Source organism: Haemorhous mexicanus, chromosome 1, assembly GCF_027477595.1.
Source record: "Haemorhous mexicanus isolate bHaeMex1 chromosome 1, bHaeMex1.pri, whole genome shotgun sequence".
NCBI classification, from domain to species: Eukaryota; Metazoa; Chordata; class Aves; order Passeriformes; family Fringillidae; genus Haemorhous; species Haemorhous mexicanus.
The window spans coordinates 49,473,451-49,488,338 of record NC_082341.1 but is presented as its reverse complement, the minus strand read 5'-3'; the positions used below and the strand labels follow the sequence as shown (position 1 = coordinate 49,488,338).

General features: G+C 43.2%; 2 protein-coding genes and 1 long non-coding RNA gene across 5 annotated transcripts in view; 1 reads left to right on the top strand and 2 right to left on the bottom strand.

Annotated features, from left to right (window-relative positions):
- The window catches only part of LOC132328974 (solute carrier family 12 member 7), an 89,328-nt gene extending 85,517 nt beyond the window's left edge, over positions 1-3,811 (bottom strand). The window contains exon 1 of one of the 3 annotated variants that reach the window (XM_059849491.1): positions 3,160-3,811. In XM_059849491.1, coding sequence (XP_059705474.1) covers positions 3,160-3,271 — 112 coding nt within the window. In that variant the 5' untranslated portion in view covers positions 3,272-3,811. The remainder of the gene's footprint in view (positions 1-3,159) is intronic. The other 2 variants (XM_059849482.1, XM_059849501.1) reach the window with 2 other exon arrangements.
- Positions 2,300-13,886, top strand: LOC132328986 (uncharacterized). Its single transcript, XR_009486932.1, has 3 exons — positions 2,300-2,575; positions 6,053-6,094; positions 6,799-13,886. It is a non-coding gene; the product is annotated as an uncharacterized LOC132328986 (long non-coding RNA).
- Positions 13,318-14,888, bottom strand: part of NFX1 (nuclear transcription factor, X-box binding 1) — a 113,348-nt gene continuing 111,777 nt past the window's right edge. The window contains exon 24 of the mRNA XM_059849364.1: positions 13,318-13,965. Coding sequence (XP_059705347.1) covers positions 13,735-13,965 — 231 coding nt within the window. The 3' untranslated portion in view covers positions 13,318-13,734. The remainder of the gene's footprint in view (positions 13,966-14,888) is intronic.

Here is a 14,888-nt window from a genome sequence, read left to right as displayed (position 1 = left end):
TTACTATCTCCTGACTACCCTTTCTTTGTAGTATATTATAAACATATTAAAAGACACAGGCACATCTTCTTTCTGCTACTTCGTGAATATTAGAGTCAGCAGGCTGCACCCTTAACCATGTTAACTTGAAGTATTCTGCCTTTTCTGAAGTACTACTGTGACTAGTGCTACAGTCCAGCCCCATAGGGAGTCACAAATGTCTTCTCCTCCTTTCACAAACATCAAAGTATCACATAGTCAGAAAATATGAAGCTATGCAATTTCAGATTATTAAGGAGGAGTGCAGATTATAGAACAAGAACATCCCAGGTTACTCCTTTACCACATAGGTGATTATCAGGTAAGAATGTGTGAAAGGGGATAAATGCACAAAATTGTGCACTAATTGATAAGTGCCTTGCTAATAAAAATCAAAACTACTTTACTGTTGATCTAATGACTAGACAGCATACAGATGATTCCCTCAAAAAAATTAGTACTGAGTTTGATGGGACAGGTTTGTCAGGTTTTCATGTATTTGGTAGGTTACGTTTTTTTTTTTTTTTTAATGTACTACTGCAGTCAAGGGTAAACTACTTGGTTTTTAGGACAGACAATTCAATCAAAACTGATAACATGCTAGATTTCTAAACAACTGGAACAAAAGAACATGCTGAGCTATATAGGCGAAGGGTAAGTTCCCATTCTCCTCTTTTTTATGTTCATCTCTGCTCTCAGCTTTGCCCACCTCTCACCTTGACACAACCCTAGCTATTCTCACTTTTTGCAGTACTCACCTCAACCCAAAAACATGGGAAGCATGATTTTTACCTCTGCAGCAGTTTAGTTTGCTCACAGTTTTGCATGCTGAACCAGACCAGTGAAGTGTCTGATTGTCAAGTGCAGGAAAAAGGAAGCAAACCCAGACACAGAGGAGGACAAGGAAAGAAATAATTTACTTCTTAGCCTTTTCTCAAGGCTGGAGCAGTGAGAAGGGCAAGGAGTCCTCCTCTGAGCAGCAGGCTTTTAGATGGGCTTAACTACAGCAGCTTTTAGCAGTACAAACATTTCAGAATTCTTTAGTTTTCAGAAGAATACCTCAAGAACAATTATTTGATTATACAGCATAAACTTAACAATTCCATACAAAACCCAAAGCAACAGTAAGTAGAAGTCTTTCACTTCCCAAAACTCTCTATCAGAGGGTAGCATTTCATCTCTTCATGAGGTCAGAGCTCTTCGCCTATAATTTATATACAAATCAATGCCTTCCCTTTTCAGTGTTTTCCTCTCTACTTTCAATTTTACAAACACACAGGAAGAGTCATACATAAATTCATTCCCTTGACTGATACAGATCCATAACAGTATTTAATATACCTTGCAACTGTAACTACTAGTCCCCAAAACACTACCTAATCACATAAAAAGATTTTTATTTATCTCTGGCCTTTAGGGTTGTGATAAACCACTGTGAAAGTAGCAGTTCCACTCTTCCTCTCACCTTCCCAGGATTTAAAAATCAGATACTTCATATATACATGCAGTCTAACAAATCCTGTCTAACTTTGCCAGTATGTACAGTCAGTATTTTGACATGTCACCTGCATAAACACCGTACACCATGACACTCTGACTAGCTCTATTACCAAAAGAAAATTTGTCCAGATTAATGCTGTACTACTAGTCATCCATGTAGTACAAACAGATGTCACAGAAACAAACTGTTGTTTGCTGTTGTGTTTGTTGTAAACTGTTAAACTGTCACAGCTTATTTGTTTTGGTTTTTCTATTGCATTTAGTTTGGAAAAAGAATAAGCAGTTATAAGAATACCTAGTGATCATTTGAATATACTAAGGAAAAGGCAACTATATGTATCTTTAATGGGTAAGTAAGATTTTAGAGTAGAAAGCTTTGGAAGAAAATAACCCAACTATGTCAGCTTGGTGTTTTACTATATTAGCTTCCTAAAATAATGTAAATATATTAAGTTTGTCAAATATCTGTTTTTATCTCTTTACATCTATATCCCACATCGCATGGAATTAGCCTTATTTATCTGTCACCTGTACTACAATAATAAGATGCCTTTTACAAACCCCCATTTATTCACCTCTTATCATCTAACAAAGTTAATCCCCCAACCCAAACCTTTACAGAAGTATCGATTGTAACAGAGCATCCAGAATAAAGTGCAAGATGTGAACTAGCTCTCGAAGTGCTAGCAGTGATTCACACACCATACTTGGTATTGCTGTTGCAACACGCTTCGGAAAAAGGAAGTGTTAAGAGCCACAGGAATTACTGCTTTCCCAGCAGTGCCTTGTCATTCAAGTGAAGAATCACTCATTTCCCCCGCAACGCTGGCAGAGAAATACTACTGCCGCTGCATAAAGGGCTGTCTTGAGCAGACTCTCACGGTGTCCGAGCTCCACCTCCGGTTTGAGTCTACTCCCCCAGGAAGCTTCAGGAACGAGGCCTAGCAAATAGCAAGGCTCCGAAGGCGACGGCATCTCGTAGCAAACACCTACTTAACCCTAGACGCTATGTCTGGTGCAAAAGCACATGGCTGGACAAACACCTGGAGCAAAGCAGGTAAAATTGTGCTCTTCTCCACAGTCTGAATCTTGCCTCTTAGCCCTCTCCCTAGTGTGGTCCAACAGCAGTAAGCTTTTAAGACAGCCTAATGGTTGGATTTGATTATCTGATCTTCAAGGTCTCTTCCAACCTAAACGATTGATTCTACATATTTTCCGCGTTAGTTAAACCGCCGTGGGCGGCGCTGCTTCCGCCCGCTTCCCGTCGCAGACTGGAGGTGGACTGACCGCCCCACACCGCCCCGGGCAGGCTCCGCGCCCGACCGCGGGCTGCTCCCCTCCGCCGGCTGGAGCCGCCCATGAGTACTTCCTCCTTTCGGCCAGCGGCGCTGACTAATGGAAACAAAGAGAAACAGGCTCTCAGCCACCCCAGGCGCCAGACTTTCACCCTTTCGCGAAGAGCACTTCTACACCTGGATAGGAAGCCCCGGCATCGCTCGCTGCAGAGGGGCGATGCGGCCCCTCCACAGTATTCGGGGACTCTCCGTCCGCCCGCCGGCCCGCCACAGACCCACTCCTCCGCACGCAAAGAGCTGACGCTCTCTTTACGCGTTGACCACCGGCGCTGCACCACTCTCTCACCAGTGCCCCGGTCCCTCTCGTCGCCTTCATCTTCCTCCTCTCGCTGCCGCCCATCCTGCTGCCGCTCCTCGCCCTGCGCCTCCACTGGCACCACCGTGAAGCTCGTCGGCATGCTGCAGACAGCCCCAGACCCGCTGGCGCCTCCTCCTAGGGCAGCAGGCAGGGTGAGCCGGGCGCTGCCGCTTCCCTCACGTGAGAGCCATTTCCTCACGCAACGGGGGGGCCGTGGCCGGCACCGCGCCACTTCCCCTTCACCGCTTGCCTGATGGCGCTGCGGCCATAACTCCGAAGGAAGGGGCACAGGCCCTGGGGCATCCCCTCTTCCTCAAACCTTGGTTTACATTTATCCTTGCAGCGCTAGGACCACCAGGCTACTGCTCCTCTGATCCCACCATAGAGAAACTGCCTTCCAAACGAAACCAGAGCCAGGCTGTAGGACCTTAATCCTCCAGGTCACTGAAGGGATGACAGTATCCAAAAGGCCTAAGCAGGGGATTTATGATCAACTTTTGGACAAGTGGAGAAAGTTCACTGTGTACCTTTGGACTACCAGGACATAAAGATGGCTCCCAGAAATCTGCTCTCCTACGCAGCAGCCATGGATTGCGATAGACAAGTGAAGGTCCTGGGATTCAGGCCGGAGTCAGCATTTAAACTCTGACCACCAGTGAGGCAGATTCAAAGAGTCAGTGGATGAGCAGTGACTAATCAAATTAAATATTAAATATTTATGTAATCAAATTAAATATTTATATAATCAAATTAAATTAATATTAATGATGTAGCACTAGTGATGAGATATAGCTCTTGGTTACCTCCAATTTCCATCTCAAAGGAGGTTGTAGCATCTGCACTCCAGAAGTGGAGAAAACAGATTTAGAAGCCAAGGGCATTTTTCTTGTTTCTTGTTCTTCTAGCAAAGGGCTAGAATAAAGCAGAAAGACTATTCATTCAGTCTCTATCTGTGTCTTTTGGAAGAGGACTGGTAGTTTTGTGGCTCCTACACTTCATTGGGATGGAAGAGGTATATGTAACATTGCAGTCTGTCCCACAGCATAAAGGTCTTCAGGGAAGGGGGTAGGGAAAATTATTCTGGCCATCAAAGGTGGCAGTGAGCTGGTAGATGCGGAGATGATTGGTGTGAAAAACAGAATTTACTGAATCAGAATTCAGTGAAAAACAGAATTCCCTGAAAAACAGAATTCACAATCCCTCCTCTTTGTATTTCTTACTGTATTTAGCTTGAGCTACAACTTTTGTATTTCTGCACTTTTGGCATACTGATACTTTTAATAGATCTTACATGCCTTGTTTTCATCATCTTTTTCTTTTCTCAATACCATAATTTTCTGCTTTCGTCCTGTGGTTCCTGACTTTGGATTGGTGGGTACTGTCATTATTTGCATGTTTGGACTACATAAGTGATTAATTGAATAAAGCATGGGATCAAACATAGAAGAAAGATTAGACCTGTTATTCCGCATAGCACTACAAATCCATCCCTCTTCCACCAGGATATTCCAAAATAATCTTCCAACCATCCTTTATTCATTATAGATTCCCATTTTTGGACTAGCACATGGTCTATTTTCCAGATATTTCTGGCTATATCTAAAACTGCATCCCCATTATCATCAATTTGTAGACAGCAATCAGATATGTTAAACCCCTCCCTCTTCTGCCAACAAATAGTCTAGTCCTAAATGATTTTGATGCACTGCAGTTCTGGTTTTCTTTTGCTGTTTGACTATTAATTCCATGGCCCCTGCTGTTTCATTAGATATTATTTCTACAACTACTTGTAGTCTTATGATGCAATTCAACATATAAATTGTGGTTCAGTATCTCCAACTCCCATCTTGTGCCCAGGTAGCTGGACCATATGTCTGTATTATCCATTCAGGTGGCCACTCTTCATCACCCCACTTTTGGTATCCCCCAATTTCTCCAATTAGCTCTCTCTTCTTTCTTTTTAAGGCATCGTACACCAGTATTCCTAGATAATCTCCATCTTGGCTTGGCAACAGGAAAAATCCTGGTTGTATAATTCCCAGAGTGCAACTTCCTTTCCGTAGGAGAGGAAGTTCTGAATAAGCTCTTTTCCCACATATCCAAAATAAGCCATCTGGTGCTTTCCAGTATTTGTTCCTTTGGTTATTCATATTTTCCCAAAATTTAGATATTTCAGGAATCCCATAATAGGGATTTTTCCCAGAGTCATTGCACCAGAAAAGTTTAATTTCCTTTTCATATTTACAATTATTTTTCCTCTCCTGGGTCCAATATTGGGATATTGGTCCAGGTATCCACCATGTGAAAGTTCCATTATAAACTTTATATCTTTTACAAGAGGTCTGTCCTACGTTGTCTGAAAATTCTCTTCCCATAGGCCAGAGGCACTCCTCTCCAATTAATTCTGAACTTAATATCCACCCCTCTGTCGAATTTTCCCCTTTTATTTTGGTTCTGTTCCATTTGAGAAGTTCACCTGGGCCTAGGTTACTACCCTTCCATGGCTATTCTTTGGATATTAAAGCTCCCCCCACAAACCCAGCAGCTGGTAACATTTAGCTCCCTGCTGATCCTTTCTCCCAGCTCTATGAAGAAGTTTTCCCCTAACTTTGGTATTTCTATTTCATTTTTCAGTTGTTGTTTGAGTTTTGCATAAAAATCTTCACATGGAGTTGGCTTCAGAGTGGTGGGTTGCTGTGTCTGTTTTCTTGGTTTGTTTATCCTTATTCGTTCCCATATTAAATATTGTATCAAATCTTGCTCCTTTTTCTATTCTCAGCTTTGACTCGTGGGGAAACAAACCCATTTGTCTCCTCATGGGCACCCCTGTTTTGACCCTACAGTTTTGCTAACTTTATATATTTGGTCATTTTGTATGCAGGTGTCTACCTGAGAGGAGTTATAGCAGTGGTGGCTAATGAAGGTATGAAAACTAAAGTAAGAACCTTGGGTTTTCCCATAGTATAGTGGTTTGTAGCATTTGTGACAGGGATCATCTGGATTCCCAAAGGTGACATGACTAATAAGGAGTAAGAGAAGCCCAGTATAATGTGTACCCCCACCTGCCATGCCTGATGAGGTTGCTGCCCACAGCTTGTGGATGTGAGTGGTGGCAAGTATAGTGGTTAATCTGGTCTTGCCTTCTGGTCTCCTTATCCCAAAATTACCTATGTCACCTAGTTTTCTCATTTTGTGATTCCCTGTAGTTCCTTTTATAGTCAACCCTTATAAAGTTCACTCTCAGAATAGGGTCTTACTATCTCCCCATCATATAGAGTAGTTGCCTGCATTCAAAATATGTTCTCTTTATTTACTACAGCCTCCCACTCACCTTCTAATAGCTCGTGAATATCAGGGATCATCCACTCAACTCCACAACAAAGTGTTAGAATTGGTACCTGCCCTCGATTAGTGTTGGAACTTTTCCATTTATCTCGACAATTTTTTTAACATGCTTGCTGCCTGGGTCAGCTACAGCACCAGAGCTGGCCACAATTTTCACGCTGACATTGTATTCAACTTGAGTGTCTCATTCCAGGGTGCTTTAAGCAGTGTATGTAATCAAGAATAAATCTGGGAAGTGTCTCAGCAGAGAATGTTAATGGTTGTTCTTTCTGTACGTTACAGGCAAAAGCGAAAACTATGGACCCGATGTTTGTTAGTTTGCATATACCTGATACTGCCGATTGGGGAGGTAGCAAACCGCCGCCCTGGAGTTTGGAAAGCTTCTGGCCTTTGGGGATACAAAAGAATCGATAAAGCTCACAGAGGACTCCCTCCCAGTCTGGATTGATGCGTGGTTGCTCATGGTTTACTTGCCACATTGAGCTTGTGCATTCCGTTTTAAAGTCGTTTTCAGTCCTTCTGTGGAAGTGATGACTTTCCAGTCACAGGGTTCCCTTACTGGTCTTTTTATCCTGCTAGCGTGAGTCCATCCTCGTTCGACAGTTCATACAGCTGTTTTGGTGGTTAGCAGCACCTGAAAAAGGCCCTCACATTTGGGAATTAAAGGCTGGTCTTTCCATAATTTCACCATCACCCAGTCCCCAGGAATAACGCTATGAATTTTGAAATCTAGGGTAGCAGTCTAAAGGATTCTTCCCTCTTCCCAGAGTTCCTCTAAAGTTTGTGCTAAGGACAGGACATATTTCTTGACACCGTCCTCCCCTTCCTCATAAGTGGCCATGCTATTGGGTGAAGTCAAAAAGGGTAGACCAAACATCATTTCATAAGGTGAGACTTTTAAATCTCATCTAGACTGTGTTCTAACTCTTAACAAGGCTAGGGGTAGGCACTTGGTCCATGACATTTGGGCTGCAATCATAAGCTTTGTTAGAGTTCTCTTGAGAGTTTGATTCAGCCTTTCAACCCACCCCGAACTCTGTGGATGCCATGGAGTATGTAATTCCCACTTTATACCTAAAGATTGCTGTAGTATTTTTGAGGTAAAATGTGTCCCTCTATCTGAGTCAATGTGATTTACCATTCCATACCAGGGAATGATTAATTCTAGAAGAGTTTTGCATACCACATTGGCAGTAGCTTTAACTACTGGCACCACCTCTACTCAATGGGTTATATGATCTACTATTACCAACATAAATTTCCACCATTTCACCTGAGGGGAGTTCAGTGAAATCTACTTGGATGCTTTGAAAAGGTCATAAGGCTAATTCTTGCCCTCCTTGGCAAGCTTTCCTCATGACTTTTCTGTTTACCTTCTGGCATATTGCACATTTTTCAGTTATTTGTTCAGATATTCCATAAATTCCTACGCAGCCCCAGTTTCTCAAGAACTGATCACTCAGCACTTGAGTATTCCATGCATGCTTTCTAATATTTTCCTGTACAATGGTTTCTTTAAAAGCTGACTCCCATCAGATAACACCCATTTCCCTTCATTGTTCCTTTTTGCTCCTATTCTCAGGAGACCCTCTTCTTCGGTTTTACTGAATACTGGTACATCCTGAATTTCTCCAGTAGGGGTCAGTTCCATCATCACTTTCTCTTCCCTGGCCTCGGCTGCGTTTTTAGCTTCTAAATCTGCTAAATTTTTCCGTCTTATTTTTAAAGTGGTCCCTTTTTGTTACCCCTGAATATGCACAATAGCAATTTCCTCTGGCAACTGTAATGCTTCTAAAACATCTGAGATGACTCTTTCATGAATTAGTTCTTTCCCTTTTGAATTTAACAATCCTCTTTCTTCCCGTATTTTCCCAAACGTATTCACCACCCTAAAGGCGTACTTGGAGTCAGTATATACAGTCACCCTCCCTTGTGTCAACATCTTGAGGGCTCGTTTCAAGGCTTACAATTCACATGTTTGAGCTGACCAACTGGGGGGTAGCCTTCTCTTTTCTATGGTCACTAATCCTTCATCTACTATAGCTATCCTGATTTTAGCTTCTCCTGAATCACCCTCGAGGATCTGTCAATGTATAATTGTTTCCCCCCCTGCTGGGGATGGTCTGTCAAATCCTCTCTCACTTTGGTCTGGTAGTTAATCACTTCTAAGCAATCGTGCACTAGTTCTTCTACCAGTTCCCCATAGAAAAACTTGGCAGGGCAGGATTGATGTGCTTATGTGTAATTAGTTCTAGGTCATCTTTGTCTATCAAAATTGCTTTATATTTTAGCACTCAAGAATCAGTGAGCCACTTTTCAGCTTTCTGGTTCAGAATATTTCTAACTGCATGAGGGGTGTGCACTTTAATTTCCCCTCAAAAGTCTACTTTCATCTACTAATAGGGCAGTGAAAGCTACTGCCTGGATACAGGTTAGCCACCCTCTACTACAGGGTCTAACAATTTTGACAGATTTACTACTGGTCTCTTGGACCCCTGCATTCTTGGGGTAGAACTCCATGGGCTACCCCATTTTCCACATCTACAAATAGGTAAAAAGGCTTATCCAGTGCAGGAAGACTTAAAGCAGGGACCCTAATTAACTTCTGTTTTAAACTTTCAAATCTCTGCTCATCTTTTTTTCCCATGTAATCTCTTCCTTTACTAGTATTTCATATAGGAATTTAACAGCTTGAGTGTATCCTTCAATCCATATTCTACAATATACTGACAACCCCAGTAGTTTCCTGATTTCCTTTTTACTTTTTGGTTGGGGAAGTGAGGTTATTCCTGTGATCCTTTCAGGATTTAATAAGCTAGCTCCCCGGGCTTGTTATATGCCCTAAGTATTTTACTTCATTCTCTACAAACTGGAGCTTTTATTTTGATACCCAAAGCCCCTGGTTCCCCAAAAAGTTTAGTAATTATATGGTAGATTCTTGGACCTTTTCCTCATCCTCCCCTGAGATAAGTAAGTCATCAATAAGATAAGTTTTACCTCCAGTATTATGAGGAAACATTGCAGTACCTCTTCTAGGGCTCATCCAAATAAATCAGGGGATTCAGTAAATCCTTGGGGCAATTAAGCTCATCTGAATTGTTGCTTTCTCCCTGTATCGGATCTTCGCATTCAAAAGCAAATACATCTGCTTTCCTCTGTGAGGGGACAGGCCCAAAAGGCATCTTTGAGATCTATCACACTGAACCACTGGTGTGATGGAGGAATTCTACTTAACAGTGTATAGGGATTTGGTACTACTGGATATCATTCTATAGTTCTTTTGTTTACTTCTCTCAGGTCTTGGATGAGCCTGTATGACTTTTTTACTGGTAACATGGGGGCATTGTGGGGAGACATGCATGGCTCCAAAGTTTCATCCTTGATTAATTCGTGATTTACAGTTTTCAACCCTTTTCTTCCTTTGCGAGAGACTGGATATTGCTGTATCCTTTGTTGCTGTTATACTACTATAGGGGTTATGTTTAACTTACCCTTATTTCCAGGTTTGGCCCAAACTACTTCAATTTGCTTTTCATCCTCCTCTTCTAATCTGAGCAATTTAACTACCATTTTTTCCCCCTCTGGAAGGACCCTTATGCCTAATTGTAGTTGCAAGTCCTTTCCCAGCAGATTACATCCTGCCCCTGGTACAAATAAAACGTCCCCCATTCCCATCTTGTTGTTCCTTCAAATACCACATGTTTTATGACTGGCACTCTAAATCCTTCCCATTTTGCCCCTACTACTAGAATTGTATCTTGGCTTTTCTCTCTGTTGGGATTTTACACACACATCTCCTCTCCACCCCTGTATCCACTAAAAACTCTGATTCTTCCTCCTGGGGGCCTACTTTTAAAGTTATCAAGGGTTCCTGATGGTATTTTGCCCCCAGGAGATAGAGCCCCTGACCCCCCTATTTGTCTGTTTCTTAAACCTTCATGAAAACTTCCAGATCCTTTTCTCTCTGTGGGCAGTTTCGTCCTAAGTGTCCAATTTTCTTGCAAAAATGGCGGATTGGGCCCTGATTATTAAATTCCCCTTCTTCCCTTCTAAGGCCTCTCTCCAAGGGAGCTCTATTCCTCTTAACTTCCTCTCAGCCCCCCTTGCTGTGGCCTGATTGGGGCCTCACCTCTCTATAGGAGTGAGTCTTTGCCCATCCCAGGCCCCCTTGCTGTGGCCTGATTGGGGCCTCACCTCCCTATAGGTGAAATAGAGATTTTTGGAATTCACTTGAGTTAGCAATATAAATTAAGCATTTAAAGTTTAGCCTGTAGAACTATGTGTTGAATTTTAACCCTTTTACTTAAGAAACCTCCGCCATGCTACAAAGGGCATAGGAAAATGCAAATTTCTGAAGCTTCTTGCATAAAGAACAATACCAGAGGAGACCAAGGGATGCAAAGAACACAGATAAAAGAGCTCCTCAGTCTCCAAGCTGATCAAGGCCGACAGACATACTCAGATAAGCACCAAGAGACCAAGAGCACACGCGCAAAGGAGAAGAGTTCAAAAGTTCAGTCATGAAGAAGACCATGGCCTTCAGCCTCAGAGACCACCGAGAGACCCCTGTGTGACCACCACAGCAAACAACGCATGCCCAGAAGGACGTGGATCTGATTACCATGCGAACCGAGGACAGGTGGGGCCAAGAGTTGAATATACATGAAAAAGTTGTGCAATGTATTGCATATGGAGCATCTTTGTGAATAAAAATGTAGGTCAGACTGAGGCTCGGGGCACAAGCTTTTCACGAGAGCTATCTCGCTTGTGCCAGGCACTGACATACATACCCACTTCATAACTATCTCTGGTTGTAGAGTTTATTTATTCCGTGTATCGCTTCATAGGAGTGAGTCTTAGCCCAGTGGTTTCCTTCAACTATAGTAGCTGCCATTAGCTTAGCCTTTGCCTTTTCTTTTACTTTATCTCTTCCTACACATACCTTATGGGCTTCCTTTAGCAAGTAATTCAACCCTCTGTCTTTCCAATCCTCTAATCCTTCTAGGTTCTTTCTTATATCCAGTCAGGCATATGTGTCTAAGGTCACTTTTAGCAGTGTTTGTCCCACCACCATATTAGTATCCGTTCGTGAGTACTGCCTCATAATCCTTTTTAACCTCTCCAGCCATTCATTTGGGGTTTCATCTTTTTTTTGTTGCTCTGCAAATGCTGTGTGGGCGTTCTGATTATGGGGAGCTGTTTCCCTAATTCCCCTGATAATCAATGCTCTATATTCTTCCATGTTTTGCCTTCCCCTGGGGTCATTATGGTCCCACATCCTCCGCTGTAGTGGCATTTTATCCTCCCCAGGGGTCCATTTACATGCTCCCTCTCCCATATTCGCATACCAGCAGCTCAAATCATCTGCCTTTCTTCAGATGTAAGCAAAAGGTTTAGTATAGATTGCATTTCTTCCCAAGTATAAATATTAGGCCCTAAAAACTGGTCTACTTATTCTGATAATCCAATACGGTCTTCAAGTAGACCTCTCAATTCCTTTTTGAATGCTGTTACTTTGGAGGAGTTGAGTGGGACTGTGACAAACCCAGTCCCCCCTTGTGCCCCTCCCAGTGGAATTTCCCGGGGGGGGTATAGTAATGCTGCTTGGTCTTCCCTTTTTAATTCCTCCTGCTGAGCAGCTCTTCCCCAGGTATTCTGACTAGGCCTGTCAGGTGGCTAAGGGGGTGCATTAGGTGCTGCTAGATATGGTGGGGGGAGACAGTCTAAGGGGTCCCTCTTTTTCCCTCTTCCAATTTAAACACCTTCCCTTCTCACTGAGAGTTTACCTTCCTGAGCAAGCATAATCCTTTTCTCCTTGGCTGACAGCTTTCTTGTCATTTACATAAGTATTTAAGGCTTGGCATATTTCCCTTTCAAAAGACCCATGTAGGGGCCAGATTAAATGGTCTGATCTTATCTCTTCTTTAGTCCACTAAATCATACAATAATGTATCATTTTGATCTTATTGTTATTCTTTGTGTCAGGGTTCTGCTCCCACTGTGCCAACTGTATACCAAGGTTCTCAAAAGCCTTGTTGTCAACCAAACCCGATCAATTTTTCAATCTCTCAGGGAGTGTTTCTCTACTTAGCAGCTAAACACTCCAGATCAGCCAAATCGGTCGTGTCTCAAGGATATATTGGGGCCTAGGCCCTGCCTCTTGCCTTTGAAGGCTCTGTGTTAACCTTTTAACTATCCTAACACCACATTATACCCTAGATTCCTATAGACTGTCAGACATGAGTCGAGTGCAGCACTACGTCGGAATTAGGATTTCTGCAGTCGAAATTACAGGCAATCCCTCTCCTCTTCAATCCCTTTATCCCCGTTTTAACCCCAAACTGGCTAACATTTCTCTTATTGCAGGTTCTCGCTCAGCCTCTGACATTCGCATTGTCTTGTTACAGGCCAGGCCCCTCATGGGGAGACAGAAATGCAGTTAAAAAGATTCCCCACTCACATGGCAGACTGGGGACTACCCTGTCCGCATCTCACACACACACACACACAGACTCCCAGATTTTTTGTGATCCCCTTTTTACAATATACTCACCTACCTAGGTTCTATATGCACTGGTTTAGGAGTTGACGCGATTTCTTAGAGAGTTTTACTCCCTCCCCTTTCTCCTTCTGTTCTTTTTATCCTACCAACTGAGGGTTAACTTACAGTCTCTCATAGCGGCAGGAAAAGCCCAGGTGGGCTGCTGTAATTTTAAGTAGGGCACCTCCTGCCCGGGACCCCCAGAGCCACAGAGACTTGAGGTATATCTTGGTGAAACCTCCAAATTGTGAAAACCAGAATTCACTGCTTAGAATTTTTATAAGTTTAATAATAATAGGATAAAAAAGGACAATATTTTCAACACTGGGGTGCTCCTAGCCAACAGCCAAAGAACACACCAGTGTATACAGACAATGTTGTCTTTATACTGTTACATTGCTGAGATACGTGTATATTCATGTATTTCCTGCATTATTCAAACAATCTTGTGAACTTTCTGATGTGTTGGGAACTCCTTTGTTTGACTTCTTCACACTCCAGTTTATCTGCATCCTGTGTGTCAGGTTGTAGGAAAGACATTGTGTGCTGTCCTTGTGAGCTAGCAAGGGCCTCCTGAAGATAAGGAAGCCCCATATCTCTCCTGAAGGAAGACCAAGGTTGTTACCAAGGAGACAGGATGAAGGAGAGAATGTTAAGAGATACTGACTCTGGCCAGCTCACAGAGTGACGTGGCTCCCTGATCGCCTACTGGGAACTTGTTTCTCTCTTATGACCAGTGGGCACTGAATGTGTATACTGGATGGGTGTAAGTGTCTTGAAAAAGTATAAAAGCAATGTTGCAGTAATAAAATCTCTCTCTTGCACCCTTTCTGATGGAGTTGTGTATTTTGTACCGTGTCGTGCTCTATAACGACATCTGGTGGCCGTCCGCCGTGATCGCAACGGGACTGTAAAAAGAAAAAAAAAAAAAATTTTGATGGGTACCCTAAAAATGAGTGAAGGCAGCAAGGACGCTGCGAAGGTCCGGACCTAATTCAGACGTCTGATTTGAGGTGAGAGACTGGGAAAAATAATGGGAAATAATTTATCAAACGAGAAAATTACTGTTTTGTCCACGTGGACAACTTTACTGGAAAGAAAAAGTGTTCAAACTTCTGATTATGATCTTTGTAGTTTACTGATATGGTGCAAGTCACAGGACTTTGAAGGGGATGCCGACACTGCTTCCAGTGTCCGAGCATGGAAAAAGGTTGGGTAGAGACTATGGGAAGTGGTATCTAAGGGGGATAAGACAGTTGTTGATTTGGCTACTACCTGGAGACTGTTGTATGAGGCATTGAGGGAATGGAAAGCAGAACAAGATACAAGGGAGGAATTGGAGGAGCAGGCATTAGAGCAAGAAACTGGAGTAGAGGAACAGGAGGAAGATGAGGCTGAGCCTGTAGATATATCCCCCCATGAGGAGGCTGCTGCAGTTGCTGTGGAAGTCCCCCCCAGGGTTGGCTATCGTGAGAATTAAACGGCAGGCTAAGACTGTTCCTTGGTGTTTGTCTCCAAAAGACTATGTTAAACCTGTGCATACTTCTCCTGCTCAGCAGTTAGCTGAACTGTGTTAAACCAAAATATCTTATGCCTGCACAGCAATTAGCAAAAATGAAGTCACAGAAGAAGCGAAGTGAAAAACAGACTGGGTCATCGGCCCTTCTGTCTCTCCCTGGGCCGTTTGCTCCCCCCTCACCCTCCCGCGGATCAGCTACCCCTCCCTTACCTGTCCCTCAGTCGGCCGCTCCTCCCCCACCCTCCCGTGGTTCGGCTGCTCCCCCCGAGCTTTCCCTTGAGCCGTCCGCCCCGCCTCTGCCCCCCTTCTAGT